Genomic DNA, 25,736 nt, shown 5'->3' on the forward strand with positions numbered 1-25,736 from the left:
ATCACAGTGAATGGCGGTGCTGGCTCGAAGGGCCGAATGGCCTACTCCTGCACCTATTGTCTATTGTCTATTGAGACGAATCTCAAGGTTGTATAAAGTATACATGCTTTATTAATAAACATACTTTGAAATTTGAACATTGAACTTAGAGTCTGTGGTGGTTATAGAGACATTGAGCAATACAGCATGCATGCAGGCCCTTTGGCCCAACTAGTCCATGCCAGCCGCAGTGCTAGACCCAATTTCCTGCATTCAACCCATTTCCCTCCCAGCCAAGTTGCTCCAAGTACCTATTCAAATGCTTCTTACAGTTTATTATACGACCTGCCCCAACCACCTGCTCTGGCCATTTGTTCCATGTTCCGTGAGCAAGAAAACGTTGGCCCTCAGGTCCATTTTAAATCTTTCCCCTCTTACTCTAAACCTATGCCCCTTAGTTTTGGACAGCACTATCCCGGGGAAAAGGCTGTTATCATCCATCTTATCTATGATTCTCAAAATTTTAAACGCTTCTATAAATACCTCATTTTAAGTTGGCCAACCTCTCCCTATAGCTCAAACCCACTAGCCTGAAAAACATCCATTTGGTCTCACTCAGAACAGCACTAAGGACAGACTAAATAATAAGCCTTTTTTTAGGTTCCTAGGGATGAATTTGGCGACAGGGGGAGGCGTTGAGGAACAGGTTAGTATTTAGGGATGGTGACGTGAGGGAGTTAGAGGACTGGCTGGCATCTGAGCCTCCACTCTGTGTCCAAAGGTCAGCAATGAGGAGTGATGGCCGGGAACACCCTAGGTATGCAAGTCAGGAGACCAGAGTTCCAGGTCTAGTGTTTGGGGTCACATCATCGAAGAGTCTGGAGCTCAAGACCTGGAGTTTGGGTCCTCATTTGTCGACACTTGGAGATTCCCAAAGGTCAAAGCCCAAAGATCATTCAGAAATCCAGATCAAAGCCAAAGTCGTTCGGAGTCCAGAAGTCAAGGCCTGATGGTTGGATTCCTGAGTCTGTGAGTCCATTAGGGAAGTCAAAAGACCAGTGTCTGCGATTCCTGGGGATGGGGGACGGGTGGGTGGGTGGGAGGAATGGGGCTTGCTTCACTGTGGTTGTTTTGTCGATTGGTATGTTCTGTTTTGTTGTGTTCTGCGCTGTTCTGCTGAGCATGCGTTGATAGTATTGAATGCCGAGTTGTCATCAATAAAGAGCATCCTGGTGTTTGCAGATTTGTTGTACAGACGTTCCAGGGTTGCGTGAAGAGTGAATGAGATGGCATCTGCCGCGAACCTGCTGTGACGGTAGGGAAATTGGAGCCGATCCAAGTCGCTTCTCAGGCAGGAGTCGATGTGATTCGTCACTAACCTCTCAAAGCACGTCATCACAGTGGATGTAAGTCATTGAGGCAGGTTCTCCTTAGGCACCAGTATAACCGAAGCCTGCTTGAAGCAGACGGGAACCTCAGACTGCCGAAGTGAGAGTTTAGAGATCTCGGTGATTAGCACAGGTCTTTAGTGCTTGGCTAGGTACCCCTTCTGGGCTGGATGTTTTCGAGGGTTCACCCTCCGGAAGGCTGCTCGCACGTGGGCCTCAGAAACTGAAATCACAGGATCTTCGGGGGCTGTAGGAGATTGTGATGGCTCCTCCGTAGAAGGCATTGAGCTCATCTGGAGGCGAAGTCCTGTTCACTTTACTTTATAAGAGGTGACGGCATTCACGCCCTGACAGAGCTGTTCAGCATCGTTCATTGATTCAAGTTTACTCTGGAATTGCCACTTCGTCCATGAGATGGCTCTCCGGAGATTGTACCTGGACCTCTTGTAACTTTTTTGGTTTCCAGACTTGAATGCCCCTGATCTGGCCCTCAGCAGATTTACAGATCTCATGGTTCATCCAGGGCTTCTGGCTGAGGAAGACTCAGAATGATTTTGCGGGGACACACTCTTCTACAACTGTTTTAATAAAGTCCACGGCAACCGTGGTGTTTTCAGTCAGATTTTCTGTAGTGGAAATAGTCACTATTACCGAGGAGAAGGTCCTTATGAACTGAAAGGTGTAAAGGTAGGTAAGTCACCTTGACCAGACAGACTACCTCCCAGGGGTCTGAAAGAGGTAGCTGAAGAGATTGTGCAGGCACTAGTGGTGATCTTCATGAATTATTAGCGTCAGGACAAGTTCGAGAGGATTAGAAAATGAATAATGTCACTCCACTCTTTAAGAAGGGAGGCAGAAGAAAGGAAATTATAGGCCAGTTAGCCTGAATTCCGTGGTTGGGAAAATGCTGGAGTCCATTATTAAGGATGCAGTTTTGGGGTACTCGGAAGCACATGATAAAATAGGCCAAAGTCTGTGCGGTTTCCTTAAGGGGAGATATTGCTTGAAAAATCTGTTGGAATTCTTTGAGAAAGACCACAAGCAGTCAGTGGGTGTTATTTACTTGGATTTTAAGAATCCTTGGACAAGGTGCTGAAAATGAGGCTGCTAGATAAGAGCCCACAGTTTTACAGGCAAGGAAGTAGCATGGAGAGAAGATTGGATGACTGACAAAAGGCAAAGAAGGCCTATTCTGATTGGTTGGCGGTGACTACTGATGTTCCACACGTATTGGTGTTGGCTCTGCTACGTTTCACACTATAGGTTAATGATCAGGACATTAATGTTGCTGGCTTTGTAGCCAAGTTTATGGATGGTACAAAGATAGGTGGAGGGAAGGAAGTATTGTGGAAGCAGGGAAGCGGGACAGATCAAGAGACTGGGCAAAGAAATGGCCAATGGAAAACAGTGTAGGGAAGTGTATGGTCATGCACTTAGAATGGTAGAAGGAACCAAGATGTAGACTATTTTCTAAACGGGAAGTGAATTCAAAAATCAGAGGAGCCCAAGTGCAGGATTCCGCAAAGGCTAACTTGCAGGTTGAGTCAGTGGTAAAGAAGGCAAGTGAATGTTAGCATTCATTTAGAGAACTGGACTAAAATATAAATGGATGTAATGTCAAGACTTTACAAGGATTTGGTCAGATCACATTTGGAGTATTGTGAGCAGTTTTGGGCCCTGTACCTAAGAGAGGATGTTTTGTTATAGGACGGGGTCCGGAGGATCTTGAGTACGAAAGGGTTAACAGATGGGGAGTGTTTGATGGCTCTGGGCCTGTACTCACTGAACTTTAGAAGGATGGTGGGATCTCACTGAAACTTTTTGAAATGGAAAAGCCTACACTCAGTGGCCGCTTTATTAGGTACACCAGTGCACCTGCTCATTAATGTAAATATCTAATCAGCCAATCATGTGGCAGCAACTCAATGCATAAAAGTATTCAGACGTGGTCAGAAAGTTCAGCTTTTGTTCAGGCCACACATCAGACTGGGGAAGAAATGTGACCTAAGTGACTTTGACTGTGGAATGATTGTTGGTGCCAGCTGAGGTGGTTTGAGAAACTGCTGATCTCCTGGGATTTTCACACACAACAGTGTCTAGAGTTTATAGAGAACAGTGCAAGAAACAAAAAAAATCCAGTGAGCAGCAGTTCTGTGAGCAAAAAAACTGCTTTGTTAATGAGAGAGGCCAAACTGACAGGAAGGTGACAGTAACTCAAAAAACCATGTTACAACAATGGTGTGTAGAAGAGCATCTCTGAACACACAACACGTTAAATCTTGAAGTGGATGGGCTACAGCAGCAGAAGATAACAAACATACACTCAGTGGCTACTTTATAATATACAGTAGACATTGAGAGGTTGTTCCGTATGGGGTGGGAGGTTAGGACCAGAAGGCACAGCCTCGGGATGTGCCTTTAGAACAGAGATGAGGAGGAATTTCTTTAGCCGAAGGTTGGTGAATCTGTTAAATTCATTGCCACAGACAGCTGTGGAGACCAAGCCACAGTATACATTTGATAGGTTCTTGAGAGGGTGTCAAAGGTCACTGGGGAGGAGACAAAAAAACATGAGATATAGGAGCAGAATTAGGCCATTTGGCCCATCGAGCCTGCTCTGCCATTTCATCACAGCAGATCCTCTTTCCCTCTCAGCCCCAATCCCCCGCCTTTTCCCCAGATCACTTCATGCCCTGCCTAATCTAGAATCTATCAACCTCTGCATGAAACATACCCAGTGACTTCACGCTGCTTGTGGCAACAAATTCCACAGATTCACCACTCTATGGCTAAAGAAATTCCTCCTCATCTCTGTTCTAAAAGGACATCCCTCTGTTCTGAGGCTGTGTCCTCTGGTCTTAAACTCCCCACCACAGGAAATATCCTCTCCACATCCACTCTACTGAGGCCTTTCAACACTCGATAGGTTTCAATGAGGTCATCCCTCATTCTTCTGAATTCCTGTGAGTACAGGCCCAGAGCCATCAAACGCTCCTCATATGACAAGCGGTTCAATCCCGGAATCATTTTAGTGAATTTCCTTTGAACCCTCTTCAACGTCAGCATTGGAACGCCCTGGTTTCCTCGGCTGCGGAGGTGTAGGGAAGACAATCTCCGGCCCTGCCAAACGTGTGAGATTGAGGTGTGAGCCCCCCCCAACCCCCGGTTTGTGTGGGTGCTGTGTAATTCGCTACTTTGTTACAAATTAATTCCACAAAATAGCCGACAGCACACTGCATACGATTAAAGGGATTATATTTATGAATCTTAACTAAAGGGTTAGTAAAGAATAACAAAAAGAAAAGGGCCCATTCTAATTAAACAGTCAAATGTGCACAAGTTGGAGCTCATCTCTGTCACTCATGTGCCGGGCCCTCGGTCAACGTGAAAGCGCACACCACCCTCCGAACGTCACTCGCGATCCGTCCCGAACAGGCGGGTCTCCCGCCGGATCGGATGCTACGACCGGCTCTCCGCAGCGTCTTCTCTCTCCATCTCCAGCCAAACAAAAGCCCAAGGCCAACCTCAGTGTCCCTCACCAAGAAAAGCTTCTGCTAATTGGAGGGCACACATTCCTCGGCATCCCTGGATTTCTCAGCATCCTTCAGCAATAACCCAAACAGGCTGACAGCAGAACAAAGTGCTCTTACAGAGCAGCTAAATAAAATACTTACAGCATTACAGTAAAGATGTGAACCAGGCCATTACACTTAGAAAAGGGGCCCAAAACTGCTCCAAATGAGGCCTCTCCAGTGCTTTATAAAGCCTCAACACTACATCCATGATTTTATATTCCAGTTCTCGAGTATTCATGTAAGACTCGCACGGCCAGATTTGGGAACAGCTTCTTTCCAACTGTGATAAGACTGCTGAACGGATCCTGACCCGGATCTGGGCCGTACCCTCCAAATATCTGGACCTGCCTCTCAGTTTTTTACCTCACTTTCCCTTTTCTATTTTCTATTTATGATTTATAATTCAAATTTTTAATATTTACTATCGATTTGTACTCCAGGGAGCGCGAAGCGCAGAATCAAATATCACTGTGATGATTGTACGCTCTAGTATCAATTGTTTGGTGACAATAAAGTATAAAGTATAAAATAAAAGTATTATTCGAAAGAGAATGGAGTTGAGAAGGATAATAAAATCAGACATGATTGAATGGCAGAGTAGACTCAACAGGGTGAATGGTCTAATTCTGTTATGGTCTAAAATAAACCGATTAGCATCTGTTGCTTCCTTCCTGCAAAAAAGGAAGAACTTTCACATTCAGTAACTTTCTCATGACAGATAAACAACGATCAGGATGATAATAGTGCAATCAAAACCAATCCTGCCTTTCAGATCCTGCAAAAGAATTTGCAGCTTTACTTTTTATTTTCTCTGGGCACATTGGCCATCAAAAAAGGTCAGCAACGTCAGGAAGGATCACACCTACCCACCGCCCTCATCAGGGAGGAGACTACGTAGCCTCCGCGCCAGGACCACCAGGCTCAAAGAGCAGTTACTTTCCCCAGGCAGTAAGGCTGATCAACACCTCCACCCACCCACTAAGCCACACCACCACCACTCCTTTACCATTTCCTGTCAGAGACACCTACGTACAGACACTTCCAGGCCTACAATCAATCTATGTATATAAGTTACCTTATGTAATAAAGTTTATTTTTTGTTTTTTATTACTATTCTGTTCTTAGCAACACACAGAAAAAGCTGGAGGAACTCTGTAGGTCAGGTAGCATCTATGGAAAAGAGTAGACAGTCGACGTTTCAGCTGCAACCCTTCTTCAGGACTCAAGAGGGGTCTCGGCCTGAAGCATTGACTATTTATCCCATGGATGCTGCCTGGCCTGCTGAGTTCCCCCAGCATTTTGTGTGTGTTGTTCTGGATTTCCAGCATCTGCAGACTTTCTAGTGTAGTGTTCTTTACCTTCTTGTGTTTTTTTTGTGCTGTATCGGATCTGGGCAACCAGATTTTTTGCCAGTGGGGTGAGGGGGGATCATTGCTTGCTGCTGCTTACGCATGGGAGGGAGGGGAGCTGGGGGGGGGGGGGTCCTAACATTTAACGTCATTCATTCTTGGGGGCACTCCTCTGTTTTTGTGGCTGTTTGCAAAGAAAAAGCATTTCAGGATGTATATTGTATACATTTATTGAACATTAAATGTACCTTTGAAACTATTATTTCGTTCTCCTTTACACTTGTGTACCGGAAGTGATATCAAACAATCTTGCACTGAATTGAAGAGTGATACAAAATACGTGATATTTTCTAACTGTGAACAAAACCATTCCTTCGTCACCTGGATTGACATATCACCTGTCAGCTCCTGACTCACCCCTCCCTCTCATCCCTCTGCACTCTCAGGTCTGAACCCAGTCTTTACAAGCTACTGGTGATGCCTCACTTGGAGTACTGTGAGAAATTTTGGGTCCCTTAGGATGTGCTGATATTGGAGGGGGTTCAGAGGAGGCTCACGAGAATGTTTCCAGGAATGAAAGGGTTACTGATTGTTGGCTCTGGGCCTGTACTCATTGGAAAGAGTGGGGATCTTATTGAAACCTATTGAATGTTGAAAGGCCTCCACAGGGGTGGATGTGGAGAGGATGTTTCCTGTGGTGGGGGAGTCAAAGACCAGAGGTCAAAGCTTCAGAATAGAGGAATTTTAGAATGGAAATGAGGAGGAATTTCTTTAGCCAGAGAGTGGTGAATCTGTGGAATGTTTTTTTCCAGTCCTGATGAAGGGTCTCGGCCTGAAACATCGACCGTACTCTTTTCCAGAGATGCTGCCTGGCCTGCTGAGTTCCTTCAGCATTTTGTGTGTGTTACTTAGATTTCCAGCATCTGTAGATTTTCCCTTGTTTCTAATCTGTAGAGTTTGTTGCTACAGGCAGCTGTGGAGGCCAAGTCATTTAAGTACATTTAAGGCAGAAGTTGATAGATTCTTGATTAGTCAGTGCATGAAGGGCTTTGGGAGGAAGGCAGGAGACTGGGGCTGAAATTGACCAGCCATGATGAAATAGTGAAGAAGATGTGATGGACCAAATTCCTAATTCCTTATTCTGCTCCTACCCTGCCTATAAAAAGTATTCATTCCCCGTGGAAGTTTACATATTTTATTGTTTTACAGCATTTAATCACAGTGGATTTAATATGGCTTTTTTTGACACTGCTCAACAGAAAAAGACTCGTTCATGTCAAAGTGAAAACAGATCTCTACAAAGTGATCTGGGGGGGTGGTGAATACTTTTTATAGGCACTGAATATCTATGGTCTTATGAACCAGGGTCTCAGACCGAAATGTTGACCATCCCCTTGCCTCAATAGATGCTGCATGATCTGCTGAGTTCCTCCAGCCACTTGTTCCTGCAAACGTGACAAGTTGTTTTACATGAAGTCTATATTCCTCAGGAGTCAAAATGGTTGATGTGACGCGTCTGGTGTGGTAGTGTAGTGGGTAGTGCTTGTCGCTCTCACTTTCAGCTTCCACCACTGGCCAGCGGTCTTGTGAAAAGGAGAGCTGAGTGTGTGAGTCTCTCCCTGCCAGTACATAGCCTCTCTGACAGTAAGCCTCACGTAGTGCCTCGCTGGTGACTCACGGAAACTGAACTCCTTTCGGAGTCAGGCTGAACTACAGAGGACAGGGAGGAGGTGTGGCCTCTGCACAAATGGAACGCAGGCCCACCGGTGTGTGGATCGGCCCTGCTCTCGTGAACCAGATCCCCAGCAACAGGTAAATAGCCCCACTGCCTTGTGGGAAACCTCGGGAGAGACGAAGGGTACGGGCGGCTGGACGTCATTGAATGGCCTTCTGGCAGCTCCTGCAGTCAAGCTGGTGTCAGACATATTGCTTCATAAGCTTTCCTTTGCACTACACCGGTGAGGCCGCGAGGGGGATCTTGATGACTGGGCACCTCAGGGTCTCCACACCTTCCGCCCAGGCCTGTGATGAAGATCATCATCACCCATTGCCCTTTCAGACAGACGGATGTCAACCAACCATATTCCTCAGAATTATTTCACTAAGTTGATAACTTGCCAGGATGAAGAGTGGACACACAAGCGAGTGTTATGCCGACCATGTAACCTACTCTAGAAGCTGCCTAGAATTTCCCTACCCCATAGCCCTCTATTTTTCTAAGCTCCATGAACCCATCTAAGAGTCTCTTAAAAGACCCTGTTGTATCCACCTCTACCATCTTCGCTGGTAGTGCATTCCACACAACCCACCACTCTCTGTGTGAAAAACTTACCTCTGACATCCCCCTTGTACCTATTTCCAAGCACCTTAAACCTATGCCCCCTCGTGTTAGCCATTTCAGCCCTGGGAAAAAGCCTCTGACTGTCCACATGATCAATGCCTCTCATCATCTTATACACCTCTATCAGGTCACCTCTCATCCTCCGTCGCTCCAAGGAGAAAAGGCCAAGTTCACTCAACCTATTCTCATAAGGCATACTCTCCAATCCAGGCAACATCCTTGTAAATCTCCTCTGCATTCTCTCTATAGTATCCACATCCTTCCAATAATGAGGTGACCAGAACCGAACATAGTACTCCAAGTGGGGTCTAACTAAGGTCTTATACAGCTGTAACATTACCTCATGGCTTTTGAATTCAATCCCACGGTTGATGAAGGCCAACACACCATACGCCTTCTTAACAACACTGTCAACTGTCACAGCAGCTTTGAGTGTCCTATCAACATGAACCCCAAAAACTCGCTGATCCTCTACACTGCCAAGAGTCTTACCGTTCATATTATATTCTGTCTTCAAATTTGACCTATTGAAAGGAACCACTTCACACTTATCTGGGTTGAACTCCATCTGCTACTTTTCAGCCCAGTTCTGCATCCTATCGATGTCCCACTGTAACCTCTGACAACCCTCCAGACTATTCACAACACCTCCAACTTTTGTATCATTGGCAAGCTTACTAACCCATCCTTTTACTTCCTTATCCAGGTCATTTATGAAAACCGCAAAGAGGAGGGGGTCCCAGAACAGATCCCTGTGGAACTCCACTGGTCACCGACCTCCATGCAGAATACGAACCATCCACAACTACTCTTTGCATTCTGTGGGCAAGCCAATTCTGGACCCACAAAGCAAGGTCTCCTTGGATCCCATGCCTCATTACTTTCTGAAGGAGCCTTGCATGGGGAACCTTATCAAATGCCTTACTGAAATCCATATACACTACATCCACTGCTCTACCTTCATCAATGTGTTTTGTAATATCCTCAAAGAATTCATCGGCACGTGGCCGAATGGTTAAGCCATTGGACTAGCAACCTGAAGGTCGTGAGTTCGAACCCCAGCCGAGGGAACGTGTTGTGTCCTTGAGCAAGGCACTTAACCACACATTGCTCTGCGACGACATTGGTGCCAAGCTGTATGGGTCCTAATGCCCTTCCCTTGGACAACATCGGTGTCGTGGAGAGGGGAGACTTGCAGCATGGGCAACTGCTGGTCTTCCATACAACCTTGCCCAGGTCTGCGCCCTGGAGAGTGAAGACTTTCCAGGCGCAGATCCATGGTCTCACAACACTAACTGATGCCTTTACAAAGAATTCAGTCAGGTTCCTAAGGCATGACCTGCCTTTGACAAAGCCATGCTGACTATCCCTAACCAGATTATGTCTCTCTAAATGCTCATCAATCCTGCCTCACAGGATCTTCTCCACCAAAACTTGCCCGCCACTGAAGTAAGACTCACTGCACTGGTCTTTAATTTCCTGGGTTATCTCTACTCCCTTTCTTTAACATTTTGTGCTGGACTTCGAGCATCTGCAGAATCTCTTTAAGCTGTAAAACATCAGCAAGACAATGTCCTGCCCAAGTTAGAGGGTCACCGGGAGTGATAAAGGCTGGGATGCGTCTGCGCCCAACAACTGACAGCCGTGACCGTCGCGCTGACGCTTCCAGCAGGCGGGTTTGCCGAGAGCACTGGCGGCGTAGGTGTGAATTCCCGGAAGAAATTTTTGACGGGAGGGCGGAGTCGCAGGGGAAATCAGCTGCCTTCGAATAGCAGCAACAAATCGAGAGGACAGACAGAGAGGGAAGTGGCCGGGGATCGGCGGTAGCGGTGAGTACAGTTTTCAGTCCACACTTTTGAGCCTGACCCCGTCGTTTCGAGTTTATGGACCCAAGAGAAAGGCAATCACGCCAGTGAGCGAGATAGTGAGTTTTAAACCGGAATTTCTTCCCGATCCGTGGCCGCGGACTGTGACCTTTCAAGTCCCCTGGCCGAAGCCGCTCAGTAAATTGATCTATATTAGATCACTCGGCTGCCTGTTAAATTGGGGCTCCGGGCGCCGCGGATACAGACGGACCCTGGGGTTGAGTGTATGGGGGAGGCTGGGGCTCTGAGCTCGGCCTAGACCGCCCTACCCGACTTAGAGAGGTCACTATTGACCTAACGTGTAGCGCACGGTCAGACACTTCACCCGGGACCTTGTAGACGTGGATATCATATGGGCTCGGCCAGAAACTGTTTATTCCCCTCCGTAGATGCTGCCTGACCTGCTGAGTTCCCCCGGCGCTTTGTGTGTGTTGCTCAAGTTTTCCGTATTTTCAGAAGTTCTTGGTTGTTCCCAGACCCAGACAATGATCTTGGTCAGAGCCCCCCAGTGTCGCCCTGGTGGTGGTTGGTTACCTATACGGACGAGGGTTAAACTACAAACAATGGAAAACCTGCAGATGCTGGAAATCCAAGCTAAATTAAGTAGGGTAAACAGGTTAGCCAGCGGAAACCCATTTCTGCCGGGTTCAGCGCTAGAAACGCAGGTAAAACCCTTCCCGTCTTAGAGCACGTCTACAAGGGCTGCTGCCACAAGAGAGCAGTGTCCCATTATAAAGGGCTCCCACCATGTAGGTCACGCTGCCGTCAGGAAGGAGATACAGGAGTCTGAGGTCCCACACCACCAGGTTCAGGAACAATTATTACCCCTCAACCATCAGGTCCCACACCACCAGGTTCAGGAACAGTTATTACCCTACAACCATCAGGTCCCACACCACCAGGTTCAGGAACAGTTATTACCGTACAACCATCAGGTTCCACACCACCAGGTTCAGGAACAGTTATTACCCCTCAGCCATCAGGCCCCACACCACCAGGTTCAGGAACAATTACCCCTCAACCATCAGGTCCCACACCACCAGGTTCAGGAACAGTTATCACCCTTCAAACATGAGGATTCTGAACCAGCGTAGGTAACTTCACTCACTTCACTCACTTCAGCACTGAACTGATTCATAACCAACAGACTCACTTTCAGAGAGTCTACAACTCATGTTCTCAGTATTATTTATTAATTACTTGCACGGTTTGTCTTCTTTTGGTCATCATTAGCTTGTCAGTCTTTATTTGTGAGTAGTTTGTTATTGATTCTATTGTATTTCTGTGTTCTCCTGTGAATGCCCACAAGAAAATGAATCTTGGGGTAGTATTTGATGGCACATACATAGTTTGATAATAAATTTACTTTGAACTTTGAGCACGAGCTGTCTGTGGCACATTACTGCGTGAATTGTCCTTTCGGGCTGCTTTTCACGTTAAGGCAGGATAGCAGAATTCAGGGGAAGTACAGCCAGATACTGTGAGAACTGGATGAGCCAGGCAGCATCTGTGGAGGGAAAAGGACATCTGCAGTCTCCTGTATCTCCAACTGATTTCAAGGGCCCACAATAGACTTCTCTACATTGAAGTTCTACTTGAAGCAAAGGCTTACAATTGCTGTGTGTGAAGGTCGGAACACGTTGAGGGAGAGGGAAAGGACTACTGCTGAGATGCCATTCAGGGTAAGGATAAAGCAGTGCTGGGAAAATGTCATAGTGAGCCAACTTTATAGGATTATGAGAGACATAGGTACAGGAGACAGTCAGTGTCTTTTTTTCCCTAGTGCTGAAGTGTCTAGAACCTTATAATCATGCCTTTAAAACTAAGAGAGGATAAGTTCAAAGGATGGTGTGCGGGGTAAGTTTTTCTTTTCCGTGGAGTGGTGGGTGCCTGGAATTTGTTGCTGGGGTGGTGGTGACGGAGGAGGATGCAACAGAGGCATTAAAGAGGCCCTTAGATAGGCACGTGACTGTGCAGAGACTGGAGGGAGAGATATTAACAATGTATAGGCTGAAGGGATTCGTTTAATTAAGGTAACACAGGCAAAGTGCTGGAGGTCAGGCAGAGAAAGGTCTCGGCCTAAAACATCGACTGTTTACACTTTTCCATAGACGCTGCCTGACCTGTTGAGTTCCTCCAGCATTTTGTGTGCATTACCCTGGATTTTCAGCATCTGCAGAATCTCTTGTGTCTAGTTTGAGTTAGGTATTTAATTACTAGTTTAATTGGGTTCAGCACTACATAGTGAAGGGCCCGTTCCTGTGCTTTACTGTTCTGTGTTCTGTGGGTCATTGGAAATGGTGGTGTTCCTTGGACCCGATCACAAGCTGTTTAATGATGTCACAGCTGTGGACGAGAGCGAGAAAAGATCAGCACGTCCCACCAGTGAGCGAAGCGTTCCCACGCTTCCCGTGACTCCGAGAATAATGTGCAGGGAAAGAATGTGAATGGGGCTGCTGGGAGATGGAACCTTCCAGGCTGTGGTGGCCTCCTTGGGCACGTGATCACCGTTTGGTATGGGGGTGGGGGGGGCTACTGCACAGGATCAAAATAAACTGCAGAGAGTTGTAAACTCAGTTAGCTCCATCATGGGCACTGGCCCCCCCCCCCAGTGTCCAGGACATCTTCAAGATGCCATGCCTCAAAAAGGCAGCATCCATCATTAAGGACCCTCATCACCCAGGACATGCCCTCTTCTCATTGTTACCATCAGGGAGGAGGTACAGGAGCCTGAAGACACACACTCAACGATTCAGGAACAGCTTCTTCCCCTCTGCCATCTGATTTCTGAATGGACATTGAACCCATGGACACTACCTCACTACTTTTTTATTCCTATTTTTGCACAACTTATTTAATTTAACCATTCATATTTTTTCTGTTATTATGTCTTGCATTGTACTGCTGCCACAAAGTTAACAAATTTCATGACATATAGGTACATGGAGCTTAGAAAAGTAGAGGGCTATGGATGACACTAGGTAATTTCTAAAGTAAGTACATGTTCGACACAGCATTGTGGGCCAAAGGGCCTGTGTTATGTTGTAGGTTTTCTATGTTTCGATACCAGAGATATTAAACCTGATTCTGATGATGAACATAAATTCTCTCCCTCTCGCGCGCGCACACACACACACACACACACACACACACACACAGAGCAGCATATTCACTTGCACACTGGCCCTCTCATGAACAAGCTCAGCGGGAACTGCTCACTACCACAGCAAAATGGTGAATTAACCCTTTGATGTACACAGACAACTCTGAACTGCCTTGTAGAGTGGGTGTTCAGCTCTGGGAGCTCTTGGCATGAAGATAATGGAATGTGCAGAAAAAAGATGATGACGTGCTCACATCTAATCCTTCCTTTCATACCCCATTCACATTTTGATTCTCCTGTCTGCCCACAATCTCTAATTAATGACTCCGTGTTGGTGAAGAACTGAGTTTGCAACCTTGTGGAGAATAGAAAGTCCTTGCCAAGTCAGGATTTCGGATTCAGAATGATTTATCACATGTACATCGAAACGTACAGCAAAAATTTGCCACTTTCATTAACAACCAACACAACCTAAGGATGTAGCCAGGCGGGCAGCCCACTGGTGTTGGCACTCATTCTGATGCCAACATAGCATGCCCACAATGCTCGACAGAACAATCAACTGGACAACGACAGTGAAGCAAGCCCAGTTCCTCCGTCCCTCCGTGGTGAGCTCTTCAGGCCTGGGTTCCGAGGTTTTTAGGTCACCTGAATTGGTTAATCGTTGTTTGCTTAGAGTTCAGAGACTCGATAATACAAGAGCTGCCTGTGGCATACTATTGCAATTAATTGTCCTTTGGAAGTAACACACACAAAATATTGGAGGAGCTCAGCAGGTCAGGCAACTTGACTTTGTATTCTTGACTCTAACAATTACAGGACTGATGAAGGGTCTTGGCTTGAAGCGTTGATTCCTTTCAGCGTGTATTCAGTGACCTGCCACAGATGGTAGTAGAGGCAATTACAATGTTTAAAACACACAAGGTACTGAAGGAACTCAGGTCAGGTAGCATCCATGATGGGGAACATCGTCTTGGTCTCGGCCTGAAATGTTGACTGTCTATTCCCCTCTTGGCCTGCTGAGTTCCTCCAACACTTAGCGTGTGTTGCTCTGGATTTCCAGCATCTGCAGAACCTTTTGCCTGAAAAAAATGATCAGTATGATGTGAATTCTGTCTTTCCAGTTTGGGCTTTGTATGGACTTGGAACTGATTAGAACTGGGATAAAGTCCTGGCAGAGAGGCAACGGCAGGTTTGGAATTCTGACAGTAGGTGCCTTGAATCTTGGTGATCTACGGGAATTTTTCTGTAGTGACTTGCCAACTGGCCTAAAGGCACAACACTTCGCAGAAGGGGTGGGGCAGCACAGTAGCTTAGCAGTTAGCACGGCGCTGTTACAGCAGATCAGGTTCAATTCCTGCCACTGTCTGTAAGGAGTTTGTACACTCCTCCTGTGACCACGTGTGTTTCCTCCGGGTGCTCCGGCTTCACCACATTCCAAAGACATATGGGTTAGCAGGTTAATTGGTCACATGGGGTTTTTTGTGTGACATGGGTATTTATCGTTGATCTAAATCTTCAGTGGTGCTCCAGGAAAGCCCCTTTATCACAATCTGCAATTAATGCAACCAAAATCTTTATCTGTAGACTCTTACTGGCAATATACAGTTGTTTCTGCAATTTGTCATATGGGCACGTGATTATTCTTGACGGAGTTACTGCCATTATTTTGAGTTGGCGTGCCTGTACTTCCATTCAATAAAGCCTCTTGCAAACTTTTATAGGCTGATCAAGGATTCAAAGTACATTTATTATCGAAGTACGTACACAGTATAACAACCCTGGGATTCATCTTCCCCACTGACAGCTACGAAACAGTGAAAACCATGGAACCCCTTCAAAGAAAAATATCAAACCACCAACACGCAAAAGAAGAACAAATCGTGCAAATGGCAAAAAAGAGCAAAAAACACAGAATATAAAACATCAAACCACAAAGTCATTGGGACAGGCCAGGAACGTTCAGTTCAGTTCAGTTCAGTCTAACGCTGTGTTGCTCGTTGACCACAGGCGGCAGAGCCAGTCCGGCCCCGAACAAAATCACACGGAGAAAGGAGCAACCAGAAATCAGAAATACATCATAATGTGAAATTTAGAGCCCAGTCCACAAACCACGGCGATTAAACCTTTCCCAACACCCAGGACTCTGGCAGATCAGATTGTGTGTAAGGTAATTAATTCTGTTTTGGGCTCTGAATTTTTCTTCGGTCTTTCTTTTCAAACAGCACCTGTGGTGCAGACACACAGGCACAGTAACACTAGTATTTTGCCTGAATGCAGAACTTTGGAACAGTGCCTCAGGAAGGCAGCATCTGTCATTAAGGATCCTCACCACCCCAGACATGCCTTCCTCTCATTACTGCCATCAGGGAGGAGATTAGTTTTGCCTTATTTATTTGTCATATAAACGTTTCGAAAGATTGAAACATACAACAAAGCGCATTATTTGCATCAAACTAAATCAGCGAGGATTGTGCTGGGCGCCCGCGAGTGTCGCCGTGCTTCCAGTGCCACAACTCGCAAAACCTAACCATACTTTTTAGGACAGTGGGAGGAAACCAGAGCACCTGGAGGAAACCCAAGCGGTCACGAGGGCAACATACAAATTCCTCACAGAAAGCGTCAGAAATCAGACCCTGATCTTAGCACTGGCGTTATAAAAGCATTAAGCTAATAACTACACTATTGTGCCACCCCTAACAGGGTACAGGAGCCTGAAGACTCACAGTCAACGAACGGCTTGCACTGCTTGTCCGCCATCAGATTTTTGTATGCTCCATGACTCCATAAGCACTACACCAGTCTTCCCTTTTTGCACTATCAATCTATTTATTTATTTATTTCTTGTAATTGACAGTGATTTTCACGTCTTGCACTGTACATCTGCCACAAAGCAACATACCTCATGGCCAGTCTTAGTGATAGTAAACCTGATTCTCATTCTGGATAAAGATATTTTCAGACAAAACCGAAGAAAATCTAACCAAAGTAAAAGCGCAGTAAGACAACTTTTATAGACAAGTGAAATTGGAGTTGGACAAAATTCAAATAGAAAGCTATAGTTCTGCTGTGTCAAAGATGAGCTTCAGGGTAGATCCATCAGAAATACATACTTTATACTTCATTGTCCCCAAACAATTGATACTAGAACGTACAGTCATCACAGCGATATTTGATTCTGCGCTTCCCGCTCCCTGGATTACAAATCGATAGTAAATATTAAAAATTTAAATTATAAATCATAAATAGAAAATAGAAAAATGGAAAGTAAGGTAGAGCAAAAAAAAACAAGAGGCAGGTCCGGATATTTGGAGGGTACGGCCCAGATCCGGGTCAGGATCCGTTCAGCAGTCTTATCACAGTTGGAAAGAAGCTGTTCCCAAATCTGGTCGTACGAGTCTTCAAGCCCCTGAGCCTTCTCCCGGAGGGAAGAGGGACGAAAAGTGTGTTGGCTGGGTGGGTCATGTCCTTGATTATCCTGGCAGCACTGCTCCGACAGCGTGTGGTGTAAAGTGAGTCCAAGGACGGAAGATTGGTTTGTGTGATGTGCTGCCCCGTGTTCACGATCTTCTGCAGCTTCTTCCGGTCTTGAACAGGACAACTTCCATATCAGGTTCCATACATGATCATTGTTGTAGAGTTGTACAACGTTGAATCTGGCCCTTTGGCCTAATCACCATGCCAACCACATTGCCTATATGAGTAATCAAGCCTTTGCCTGTATTTGGTCCATATCCCTCCAAAACCTTACCTATCCATGTAATTGCCTAAGTGCCTTCTTAAATATTGTAATTGTACCTGCCTCTACTACTTCCTCTGGCTGTTTGTGACAGGCAGCTTTATGTATCTCAGAAACTGCTGATCTCCTGGGATTTTCATGCACAGCAGTCTCTGGAGTTTCCAGTGAATGGTGTGAAAAGCAAAAAAAAACATCCAGCCATTTCAATTCCTGCCCCCATTCCGACACGCTGGTCCCTGGCTGCCACGATGAGGCTGCTCTTGGGGACAGGAATTGAACCTGGGTCGCTGGAACTATAAAGCGTTGTGCTACCACTACGCTACTGTGCCGGTCTCCGCCCAAAACGCCAACTGCTTATTAATCTCCATAGATGCTGCCTGACCTGCCCAGTTCCTGCAGTATTTTGTGTGTTTAACATCCAGTGAGCAGCAGTTTTGTGGGCAAAAACGCCTCTTTAATGAGAGAGGTCAGAGGAGAATGGTCAGGCTGGTTCAAGCTGACAAGAAGGTGACAGTAACTCAAATAACCACGCATTACAACAGTGGTGTGCAGAACAGCATCTCTGAATGCACAACATGTCTAACCTTGAAGTGGCGGGCAGCGGAAGACCTCGAACATACATTCAGTGGCTGCAGGTACGTAATAAAGTGGCCACTGAGTGTATGTCACTGTGGAAGCCTGATAATGTGTGAATGCTGAATATTGAATCTTGTGTGGAATGCTGGTGGGAGCGGCAATTCCCTAGAGAGGAGACGGAATGATCTGCATCCTATCATCCTGCCAAGAACTTTCCCAAGCTCTTTCTTAATTCCTTCCCATGATTTTTTTTCAGGGTACAAATAACTCTGACAGAATGGATAAACTCCATAAAGAAACGGAGGAGGTTTTGGAGATCATGCATGTAAATGTGGATAAAGTAAAGGACCGGGGAGAGAAACTGGAAGTTCTCGATGAAAGAGCCCAGTGTCTGATGGAAGCTGTAAGTCATTTCACTGGTCTCTGCCCGGCATCTGCAGATTTTCTCGTTTGTGATTTGTCTTTCTGCTCGTTTTTGAAATCTCCATTTACATTAACATATCATAATAAATGATACACCTACTTACTGTCAGTTATGCTGCTAGCATTTAGGGGAGCAATGAAGGTCCTCCATCTCTGTCTGTCTGTTTCCTTAACAATGTTTTTTGACCAGTCAGCATTGTTAGCCCTGAGCTGAGCCCCCGAACCTGGAGGAACGATGGACCACTGTTTGGCATGGGTGACCCTACCAAGAGCCAAAGCACAAGGCCCTGATTCCAGTATGATAGAGTTCCTTACTTGGGATGGCACTAGTGAACTATATAGTCTTTAAAATAATCTGGTATTTTAATTTTTTACCATTATTTGGAGCAGCTTTAGATCCAGATTTGTTTAATCATTGGAATTTAAGTTCTCTAGATGCAGTGGTGGCATGTGTCCTTGGATCAATGGCCTAAGAAGCTAAACCACTTCACTGCCACCTGAAAGCAACATCAATTATCAGCACGGCTTCTTCCACCGGGCCATCAGACTGATTAATTCACGCTGACACAATTGTATTTCTAAGCTATATTGACTGTTCTGTTGTATATCTTACTGTACATATTATTTATTACAAATGACTATAATTTGCACATTGCACATTCAGAGAGAGACGTAACGTAAGGATTTTTACTCACGAATGTGAAGGATGTAAGAAATAAAGTAAATTCAATGTTCTCTCTAATTTCTAATGACCAGTGTGCGCAAATATCCTGTGCTGTGCAATTTTTTTGCCCAGTGACAACAACGTGTGCACTGAATAATTTCTTCAATAAAAACAGTATAAATAAACCAGTTCTAAAATCTGCAGACAAATCATCGCAAACTCCACATTGTCAACACCGTCCACTGTCGTAACTATATGTTATAATTATGTGGTTTTTGTCAGTTTTTAGTCTTGGTTTGTCTTGTGTTTCTGTGATATCATTCTGGAGGAACAAATTGTATCATTTCTTAATGCATGTAATAAAAGAGGTCCTCATAATCTAATCTAATCAGAAACTAGAAAAGGATATGTGATTGTGTACAATTGTGAAATATACTTCGTTATTTATTGTTATTCTTATTACTTGTTTCTTTTTGTACTTGCACCATTTGTCAATCTTTGCGTGTAGTTTTTCATTGATTCTATTGTACTTCTTTGTTCTACCGTGAATGCCTACAGAAAATGAACCTCAGGGTCATATTTGGTTTCATATATGTACTTTGCCAATAACATGAACTTTGATCATACCCCATAGTAAAAGGAACTGATACTAAACCGCCTCCTGTAAAGTTCAATGTTCAAAGTAAATTGATAATCAAAGTACACATATGTCACTATATATGACCCTGAGATTCATTTTCCTGCGGGCATACTCAATAAATCTATAGAATAAATGAGTTGAGAGTTAAAGGGCAAAAGTTTAGGGGTAACATGAGGGGGAACTTCTTTACTCAGAGAGTGGTAGCTGTGTGGAATGAGCTTCCAGCAGAAGTGGTTGAGGCAGGTTCGATGTTGTTGTTTAAAGTTAAATTGGATGGATATATGGACAGGAAAGGAATGGAGGGTGATAGGCTGAGTGCAGGTCAGTGGGACTAGGTGAGAGTAAGAGTTCGGCATGGACTAGAAGGGCCGCAATGGCCTGTTTCTGTGCTGTAATTGTTATATGGTTATAGTGTGGGCACGTGGCCAAGTGGTTAAGGCACTGGACTAGCAACCTGAAGGTCGTGAGTTCAAGTCCCAGCCGAGGCAACATGTGTTGTGTCCTTGAGCAAGGCACTTAATCACATATTGCTCTGCAACGACATCAGTGCCAAGCTGTATGGGTCCTAATGCCCTTCCCTTGGACAACATCGGTGGCGTGGAGAGGGGAGACTTGCAGCATGGGCAACTGCTGGTCTTCCATACAACTTTGCCCAGGCCTGCGCCCTGGAGAGTGAAGACTTTCCAGGCGCAGATCCATGGTCTCACAAGACTAGTGGATGCCTTTAATTAATAACCATAACAGAATCAATGAAAGACTACCCCATCTAGGGTGTTCAACCAGTGCAGAAGACAACACACTGTGCAAATACAAAAAGAAGAAATAATAAATATCGAGAACATGAGATGAAGAGTCCTTGAAAGTGAGTCCATTGGTTGTAGGAGCATATCAATGATGGGGCAAGTGAAGTTGAGTGATGTTATCCCCTTCCCCTTTGTTCAAGAGCCTGATGGTTGAGGGGTAGTAACTATTCCTGAACCTGGTGGTGTGAGTCCTGAGGCTCTTGTGCCTTCTTTCTGGTGGCAGGAGTGAGAGGAGAGCTTGGCCTGCGTGGTGCAGGACCCTGATCATGGATGCTACTTTCCTGACAACAGTGTTGGGATGTTGTCTGGTCCCATGAGCCTGTTGTATCCGGCAGTTTCCTGGTAGCAAGTGGAATGAACTGGTTGCATTAGAGGGTATGAGCTGTAAGGAGGGGTCGGACAAACTTGGGTTGTTATCCCTGGAAAGTAGGAGACTTAAGATGGGACCTGAGAGATGCTTATAGAATTATGAGAGGTATAGATGGGGCTTGGGTGGCGGGGAGGAGAACTTCCTTCAGGGCCCATATGGATATAGAGTAATTCAATATTCCTGAAGTCCTCGCTTCAAAAGTTCAAAATTCAAAGTGCATTTATTACCAAAGTATCTATATTGGGTGGGGGGTGGGGTGGAGATACAATTCTAGCAAAGGAGGTGTTAGGTGTTTCTTCTCTCCACTAGTCTGTAGGTCACCCTTGGACAAGGTTTAGCACCTACTTAGTGCCTCCCCCACCCCCCCAACCCATTCTGGGTCAGGTGAAGCCATGGGAGCGGGTGGTGGATGGTCGTATGAGCAGCTGGTGCATATCACAAGTCCTGGTTATGTGACCACTGACACCAGGTAGACAATCTCTGAAGGGTATTGATAATGGCTGGGGTCACCCATCTTGTAAAGACACTGCGCAGAAGAAGGCAATGGCAAACCACTTCTGTAGAAAAAATTTGCCAAGAACGGTGATCGACCACGATCGACCACGTCTTACGACACGGCACACAATGATGGTGATGATGATGATAGATGGGCAGACAGTCAGTATATTTTTCCCAGGGTAAAAATGTGAAGACATGGATTCAAGTTAGAGGGGGGAAGTTTATTGGAGATGCACGGGGCAAATATTTTTACACAGAGAGTGTCAGGTGCTTGGACATGGCTGCTGGGGTAGTGACAGAAGTCAATATGGTAGTGGCATTTAAGAGGCTTTTATATAACTGCAGGAAATGGAGAGAGATGGATCACGTGCAGGCAAAGGAGGTTTATTTTGATCTGGCATCGTTTTGAGCACTGGCACTGTGGGCTCAGGGGCCTGTTCCTGTGCTGTTCTGTTCTCGGAAGTTGCTGGTAATGCCATGTTGCGATTCATTATCAATTTATTTATATTTATTGAATACAGCGCGGAATGGACTCCTCCGGACTGTCAAGCCGTGCCATCCAACAATCCCCTGATTTACTCCTAGCCGAATCGCGGGGCAATTTACAATGACCAATTAACCTACCAACTGGTACGTCTTTGGACTGTGGGAGGAAACCCACACGGTCACAGGGAGAACGTACAGACTCTTTACAGGCAGTGACGGGAATTGAACCCGGGTTGCCCGCACCGTAAAGCGTTGTGCTGACCACTGCGCTACCGTGAAACCAATTTAGAAAAGAACCCCAAGACTGCTCCTTGGAGTCAGGTGCCAAAAATCACAGCAGCACGGTAGCTTAGTGGTAGCACAAGGCCTTGCAGTACCAATGACCCAGGTTCAAATCCCTCTGATGCCTGTAAGGAGTTTGTATGTTCTCTCTGTGACTGCGTGGGTTTCTTCCTGGTGCTCTAGTTTCCTCCCACAGTCCAAAGACGCACCAGTTGGTTGGTTAGTTGCTCTTTATAAATTGTCCTGTGATTAGGCTTGGCGAGGCTCAAGGGGCCGGAAGGCCTATTCTGCATTATATCTCAATAAGTAAGTAAACAGACAAACTGATGGAAAAGCCCAGCATATCTACCAGCATCGATGGGGAGCAGAGAAACTCTGGATGCAGGCCTGATGCAGGTCTTTGATCTGAAACAACGACAACTCCTTTTCTCCACTGCTGCGTTCTGACCGCTGAGTTCCTCCAGCAAAATGTTGGTTGCTCTGGATTCCAGCAACTGCAGTTTCTTGTGTCTCCTTGGGGCAGGAACTGAGTTATAAGAAAAACAGAAGTGTGGGCTTTTTTGACCGGTGGCCAGGTATTTTAATTCCCATTCCGACTCATCAGTCCATGGCTTCCTCTTGTGCCAAGATGAGGAGCAACTCCTTATATTTCATCTGGGTAGCCTCCAACCTGACAGCATGAATATCGATTTCTCCTTCCAGTAAAAAAAATTCCCCCTCCACTTCCTCTCTTCATCATCTGGCCTTTGACATCTTCTCACCTGCCTATCATCTCCTCCTGGGTCCCTTCCTTCTTTCCTTTCTATGTGGTCCACTCTCCTCTCCTATCAGATTCCTTCCTCTCCAGCCCTTTATCTTTTCCACCCACCTGGCTTCACCTATCACCTTCAGCTAGCCTCCTTTCCCTCCTCCCACCTTTTTATCCTGACATCTTTCCCCTTGCTTCTCAGTCCTGAAGAAGTGTCTCAGCCCGAAATGTCGACTGTTTATTCATTTCCATAAAATGCTGCCTGACTTGAGTTCCTCCAGCATTTTATGTGTTTCGCTACAGATAGAAACATAGAAACATAGAAAACCTACAGCACAATACAGGCCCTTCAGCCTACATGTCCCTACCTTAGAAATTACCAGGGTTACCCATAGCCCTCTATTTTTCTAAGCTTCATGTACCTATCCAGGAGCCTCTTAAAAGATCTCCAGCATCTGCAGACATTCTTGTGTTTTTGATAAGGGTCATCAAAATAATTAATGTTGTGAAAAGTTTAAAAACAGAAAATGACTTCAAACTTAATTACAAGTATCTATTTAAGGGGAATATACACTGACGCCCATATTTGCTGCTCCACCCGGAGAGATCAGAATCAGGTTTAATAACATCAGGTCATAAAATTTGTTAACTATGTATATAAAATAGTTAAATTAACTAAGTAGTGCAAAAGAATAGAAATTTTTAAAAGTAGTGAGGTGTTGTTCATGGGTTCAATGTCCATTCAGAAATCTGATGGCAGAGGGGAAGAAGTTGTTCCTGAATCACTGAGTGTGTATCTTCAGGCTCCTGTACCTCCTTCCTGACAGTAGCGATGAGAACAAGGCATGTCCTGGGTGATGGGGGTTGATCCTGGGTGATGGACGCTGCCTTTTTGAGGCATTGCTCCTTGAAGATGTCCTGGATACTATGGAAGCTCGTGCCCATGATGGAGCTGACTAATTTTTCAACTCTCTGCAGCTTATTTCAATCCTGTGCAGTAGCCCCGCCCCCCCACCCCCCATAACCAGATGGTGGCGTAGCCGGTCAGAATACTCTCCACAGTACATCTGTAGAAATATGTGAGTGTTTTAGGCGAGATACCAAATCTCTTCAAAGTCCTAATGAGATATAGCAGCTCCAGCAGTTCACTTTTTGCACCACATTCCATTATCTGCAGTCTCTTGTGTTTGCATTTAAGACATTATTAAGTAACGTGAACGCGAGATTCGGTAGATTCAGGAAAATCCAGAGTATCACACACAAAAACCTGGAGGAACTCAGCAGGTCAGACAGCAGCTGTGAAGAGTCATTTTGGGCTAAGACCCTTCATCAGAATTGGAAAGGAAGCGGGGTGCCTGATTGGGGAATGGAAAAGGAGAGAATTGGGGGGGGGGAGTACACCTGCTCATTAATGCAAATATCTAATTGGCCAATCACATGACAGCAACTCAATGCATAAAAGCATGCAGACGTGGTCAAGAGGTTTCAGTTGTTGCTCTGACTAAACATCAGAATTGGGAAGAAAATCACAAACATGAGTAAATCTGCAGATGTTGGAAATTGAAAGCAACACACACAAAATGCTGGAGGAATCTAGCAGGTCAGGCAGCATCCATGGAGAAGAGTAAATAGTCGACGTTTTGGGCTGGGACTCTCCAACCTGAAGTATGATCTAAGTAACTAGTGGAATGATTGTTGGTGCCAAACGGAGTGGTTTGGGTATCTCAGAAACTGCCAGTCTCCTGGGACTTTTCATGCTCACAGTCTCAAGAGTTTACAGAGAATGGTGTGAAAAACAAAAAAAAAGCCCTGTGAGCCGCAAAATGCCTTGTTAATGAGAGAGGTCAGAGGAGAATGGCCAGACTGGTTCAAGCTGACGGGAAGGCGACAGTAACTCAAATAACCACAGTGGTGTGCAGAAGAGCATTTCTGAACGCACAACACGTTGAACTTTGAAGTGACACACATCAAAGTTGCTGGTGAATGCAGCAAGAGTTACTAACTCTTTCTTCAGTTAGTCCTGACGAAGGGTCTCGGCTTGAAACGTCGACTGTACCTCTTCCTAGAGATGCTGCCTGGCCTGCTGCGTTCACCAGCAACTTTGATGTTGCTTGAATTTCCAGCATCTGCAGAATTCCTCGTGTTTGAACTTTGAAGTGGATGGGTTTTGGCAGCAGAGGACCAAACCGGGTTCCACTCCTGTACCTAATAAAGTGGCACAGAGCGTATTTGTGATTACCCCCGGAACATGATTTTTATAAAATATGTTGTATTTGTAATCAGCCTGGGTACTTCACTGAGTGCTAATGTTCTGTGTTGATCTCCACAGGGTAAAACTTTCCAGAAGGCAGCCAAAGTCGTGGCTCATCAGGAAAAGAATAAGAATAGGAAGTGGAAGCTGATTGTGGGAGGAACCGTGTTTCTTGTTGTCCTCATCGTCATCATCATTATCATCATTGCTTTCAGCATGCCGTCTCCAGGATCATCCAGCATGTCATCTCCAGGATCATCACCCCAACTCAGTCCTTCCATGAGTCCGGAACGAAAGCAATAAACATTGGAATCGAAAAGCAAAAAAAAACAAAACGAACTGCGCACATTGGAAATCTGCAATAAAATCAGAAACTTGAGGAGACACTCCGCAGGTCAGGCAGTATCTGTGGAGAGAGAAGCGTGGTTAACGTTTCAACAGTTTTTAAAATATTTCCAGCAACCTTTGTGGGCTGGACTGCTTTTTTTTTCTTTCTGGATTTGAAAATTATTATCAGAATTTGTCATTAGAGGCATCTTGCGTGTGAGCTGCTTTAACTGTGGTACCTAGAAACCAAAATAGAGCAAGGATTGACACTTAACATGGTCTTCTGTGACATATAATTTTTTTTATTATTTATCCGTGACAAACTTTGT

General features: G+C 45.4%; 1 protein-coding gene across 1 annotated transcript; it reads left to right on the top strand.

Moving 5' to 3' along the window:
* The first annotated feature begins 10,357 nt into the window (after positions 1-10,357).
* LOC140202348 (vesicle-associated membrane protein 5-like) lies at positions 10,358-25,681 on the top strand. The gene is made up of 3 exons (XM_072267260.1): positions 10,358-10,461; positions 18,172-18,318; positions 25,159-25,681. The coding sequence occupies exons 2-3, from the start codon at positions 18,193-18,195 to the stop codon at positions 25,381-25,383; spliced, it is 351 nt and encodes a 116-aa protein (XP_072123361.1). The 5' UTR covers positions 10,358-10,461; positions 18,172-18,192; the 3' UTR covers positions 25,384-25,681.
* The last annotated feature ends 55 nt before the right edge of the window (positions 25,682-25,736 follow it).

This window comes from Mobula birostris, chromosome 8 (genome assembly GCF_030028105.1).
Source record: "Mobula birostris isolate sMobBir1 chromosome 8, sMobBir1.hap1, whole genome shotgun sequence".
Taxonomy (NCBI): domain Eukaryota; kingdom Metazoa; phylum Chordata; class Chondrichthyes; order Myliobatiformes; family Myliobatidae; genus Mobula; species Mobula birostris.

Coding starts and splice junctions, on each gene's coding strand:
- LOC140202348 (XM_072267260.1), top strand. CDS start 18,193: ATGGATAAACTCCATAAAGAAACGGAGGAGGTTTTGGAGATCATGCAT. Junction 18,319..25,158: donor CCCAGTGTCTGATGGAAGCT/GTAAGTCATTTC, acceptor TGATCTCCACAG/GGTAAAACTTTCCAGAAGGC.